At 43.7% G+C, this 4,153-nt stretch overlaps 1 protein-coding gene across 1 annotated transcript; it reads left to right on the top strand.

The window, feature by feature from the left end:
• Positions 1-1,289: 1,289 nt before the first annotated feature.
• LOC136540927 (uncharacterized) lies at positions 1,290-2,247 on the top strand. Its single transcript, XM_066532965.1, has 2 exons — positions 1,290-1,897; positions 2,055-2,247. Exons 1-2 carry the CDS (start codon positions 1,290-1,292, stop codon positions 2,245-2,247), a joined length of 801 nt encoding a protein of 266 aa, XP_066389062.1.
• The last annotated feature ends 1,906 nt before the right edge of the window (positions 2,248-4,153 follow it).

Below are 4,153 nucleotides of genomic sequence, written 5' to 3'. Positions count from 1 at the left end.
AAGCAAGCATGAATCCAAGGAGTTTGTTGTTTGCTGGTGACCACATGACAAGAAAGTGCACACGAGGGAGCATGGATGACACTATGGACATGCGTCAGTGTACCTAGCCACATCTCGCCTCAGATGATAAGTCTCAATACTACTAAGCAACTCAACCTCTTTTGGAGCTTTGTGCTATACAGTTTCTCTGTTATTTTGGAAATACTTGGGTTAGGTGCATATTCACATGTTTTACCTTCATTTTTTTGTTTGGACATATATGAGTTAGGTACATATAATTCTAACTACGCTCCTCGTGAAAGAAGTTTTTATAAGATGTTCATGTTGTTGGATGAAGAGGCTAACCCTGTAACTCATAAGGATCATCCGACACAATAACCATGGTGAGGCTAATGAGATGTAAGAGAGGAACAACATAGACCTAACGAAACTAGCACCATGCAGGTCATGTCAACTCTTTTATACTTGCCTAGATCTTGTGAACTACTAGTATGATGTTATAGTTTTAGAATAATTAATTAGATGCATGAATACTATTTTTTTTGCTTATATAACTAAAAGAAGGTGATAACATAAGTTTGTAACTACCTAGCGCATTGGATACGACAAAAATTATCGGTATGGTGACCGTACACATTACCGTTATTTTTCGAATTCGATAAGATAAAAGTTATCGGTACGTTGACCGTACACATTACCGGTATTTTTACGGAAACAAATACAAATGTGTTAATAGGCAAGTCAAGAACATCGCCAAAGCCACCGTGACAAGATGGAGGAAAGTTTTCAACCATGAATTGAAATCGAGCGGAGTTTTCAAATATCAAACGTTAGACACTTCTTAACAATTCACTGCAACAGTTATTTGTCACACTAGTGATGATGTGAATAAGGATCTGCAGTCCACAATGATGAGCTCAAAGTGAAGCAATCTCACTTTGAGATTTTTGTACTGGTGTCATACCATTTACTGAGATTTTGGAAGGTAGTAACACCAGTACAAAAATGTAACTGCATTGCGTGATGTTCCTGCTCACCGCCCCCCCCCCCCCCCCCCCCCCCCTCTCTCTCTCCAGGTCTACCCCAACCCTGTCAACTTGTTAGCTTTGTTTGCCAACGCTTGCTGATTCACGCACTGTTAGCTGTAACCTTTCTATATATGTGGACAACCCCAGCAGCCTCCTCTTCCACACCAAGCATAGCATCCTTCTCTCACCTCTCTCTCTCTCTCTCTCTATCATCCTCCACTCTCTCATTTCTCTCTAGATCTCCCAGCCATCAGGTGTACCATGGTTTTTCTAGTTTGGCAAGTCCTTGAAGCCAACCAAACTGCTCGCAGGGCATACCAGCGTGTTCTTTTTGAGAAGACTGGGCGGGATGTTGTCAAGAAGGTGATCTGCCTCCTCCTCTGGCTAGAGATGACCATGGGGTTCCAGGTCCTTGGCAGCGTGGCGACCATGGCGCCTGGCGACATGTCGCTCGCGCAGGTCATCATAGAAGCGTGCGCCGTGTACAACTACGTTCTCCATGGCTGCTACGAGCAGCCGGCACCCCTCGCGGACATCCCAACCATCGTGGCCCTCTGCGGCGTGCGTGGGGGTAGGCTTGTCGACGCGAGGTTCTTCATGTTCCACAAGGACATCGTTGCGCGTGGTGTTGCCTTCATCCGGGACACCTTTGCGGCGCTCATATTCGATGACTACCTGCATGCGATGCTACGCCGGTTCAAAGACGATTCCAACTCGTTCTTGATCCCCACACCACTACCCGCTCCAGAACTGATGGCGCCGTTCATCGTCCTCACAAGTTTGCCACCCGAAGACTGCCGAACAGCGTTTGTCGCCGTCCCCGAGTACGACCCTCTAAGCTCACAAGATATCCTGGAGTATTTTGAGAGGTACTTGTGAATCTAGTTAGAAATGTGTTTTGACAACCACCAATACAAAACATTGTGGGTTACCAGGAGCAATCTGCTCTTGTTGCTGACATATGTATATGTGTGCACAATTTGATTCCTGAACTGCTAGGATTAATTTCATGCACGTATTGTGCAGGCGTCTTATGTTCGGGCCCTGCATCGAGCGCATCGACACAGAGCGGCCAGGTCCGGGGCAGGGGCCAAAGCACTGTGTCATTGTGTTCAGGAGCACCCAGCAGAGGGACGAGGCGATGTTCCAGGAGACCGCGGCGTTCTTCAGGGTCAACAACGGCGATATGTGGGTGCAGCGCTACATGCCTCCTCTGTGAACTGTGTCCCATGCCGAGTCTGATCACTCTACCATGTATGTTTGTGCCGCCGTATGTTGGCTGATCGGTGGTGCTACATACCAATAAATTGATTTGTTAGTCGTCGTTGTTGGTAAATCGTCGATCCGGCGAGTGATCAGGTGTGTCGTTATCAAGTTTGTAATAATGGAGTGTCAATTTCTAGACGATTTGAAGCTACTGATGAAACACAGTTTGTAGCTGTTCGCTCCTTGATTGAAAGTAGTATCTGTCGACAATCACCTTTTTGTTGTGTCCTCATCGCTTCATTGCCATGGTGAAAATCAACAAGGCTACTACAGTTTGCAGGGCAGCAGTGGTTTGAATAAGAGCCCAACCAATTTTAGTTTTTGAGGAATTGCTAATTAACTCCCATCAGAGTGGTTTAGAGCAGGCTAATAATTACAACCGGACGCTAGCGGTAAGATTCTTTGCAGCCTTCTCTCAGTTTACTCATATAATAGTTAGCTCTTCACTATTAATACATGACTCATTTGTCTCTCTCATAAAGTTCTTGTTTCTTGTGGCTAAGCCAGTTGTAAGCTTACGACCCGCTTCTCCTCTCTCTCTCCTGTCCTCTCTCCTCCACCTCAGCATTTAGCTAGATTACAGCTTATTATTATACTTGCTCTTAGAGGGCTTCGTTGCCTAAAATTTAGTGCTTTATATTTGTATTAAGATTTGTGCTTAGGACAGTGATAGATATATGAAGTAACAAAAAACATGTGTTCAATTTTAGAACATCCTTTTGCTTGAATTTCTGTTAACATTATTTTCAGTTAGTTTATAGTACTTAAATTACTGGTACTTTATTACATTCAGTTTTGTGTAACTTTTAGGTAATCCTAGAGATAACTAAAAATTTGAGAGTCGTTGGAGTCGGTTTACAACACCTGAATTTGACTCAACTAAAGTTTTTTCAACCGAATTTGATTCATTGGCTAAAATGCAAAACCAGTTATATGAAAGGAGAACAGGTGCTATACTAGCCGCTAAAACATATAATTCCCGTAAGGCTGATCATATATGCCTGCTAATGGTTAGCATGCACATAAAACGCCAAAACAACAAAGCAGAAAAATCTAAGGGAAGAATCGAAGTAGAAAGGTAAACATTCTTAAGCCACTTCGTCTTTAGTCCGGCAGACCCACTACTAGAGAACAGACTTTAGAACGATGTCCTAATTTGACATTAGCCTCGGCATTTTTTTGCCCCCAGGACTAAAGGTCCCTGCCCAACAGTCGTCCGCGGGGCAGGGATCTTTAGTCCCGGCGGGTATTACCAACCGGGACTAAAGCTTTTAGTCCCGGTTTGGGTGATGCCCCGGGAATAAAGATTAATCTTTAATCCCGGTTTGGCCCCCTAACCGGGACTAATTATCCCGGCCTATAATTCAGCTCATTTCTTTCTCCCTGAGCCCGAGCCATTCCATTCAAACTCACTGTCTCTGTTCTTCATCTTGTTGTTGTTCTTGCTCTCTCCCCCTCCATTGGTGTTGCTCTTCGATTTTGGAGGTAACAAACTTAATCCTCTTATGTTTTATCAGTAGCTTATCTCATTTTGCGATGTAGATGCATGTGTAACTTTATATGTTGAACTTTATTATGATTTTATATGTCATTTTTAGCTCAAAATCACATGATGATTTGCATATATGTTTGGATAAACAAAAGTTAAATTAGTTCATCAAAATCACGCTTCGCTCGTCCTCGCTGGAGCACGCGCCATCCTCGTCCCCGGTGGCTTACGTGATCTTAGAATTAATTTTTCCATGAAATAAAAAACTTCGAAAATTGTTAGAAAATTGTAGAAAATCCGTACTAGTTGAACTTGCGGACCGTGTTCAGCTCGGCAAGCATGTTCTCTGCCGAGCGGTAACGGACGTCAA

The sequence above is a fragment of the Miscanthus floridulus genome, chromosome 2, assembly GCF_019320115.1.
Source record: "Miscanthus floridulus cultivar M001 chromosome 2, ASM1932011v1, whole genome shotgun sequence".
Taxonomy (NCBI): domain Eukaryota; kingdom Viridiplantae; phylum Streptophyta; class Magnoliopsida; order Poales; family Poaceae; genus Miscanthus; species Miscanthus floridulus.
Note: the sequence above shows the minus strand (reverse complement) of the source record. Positions and strands in the feature narration are given on the sequence as shown.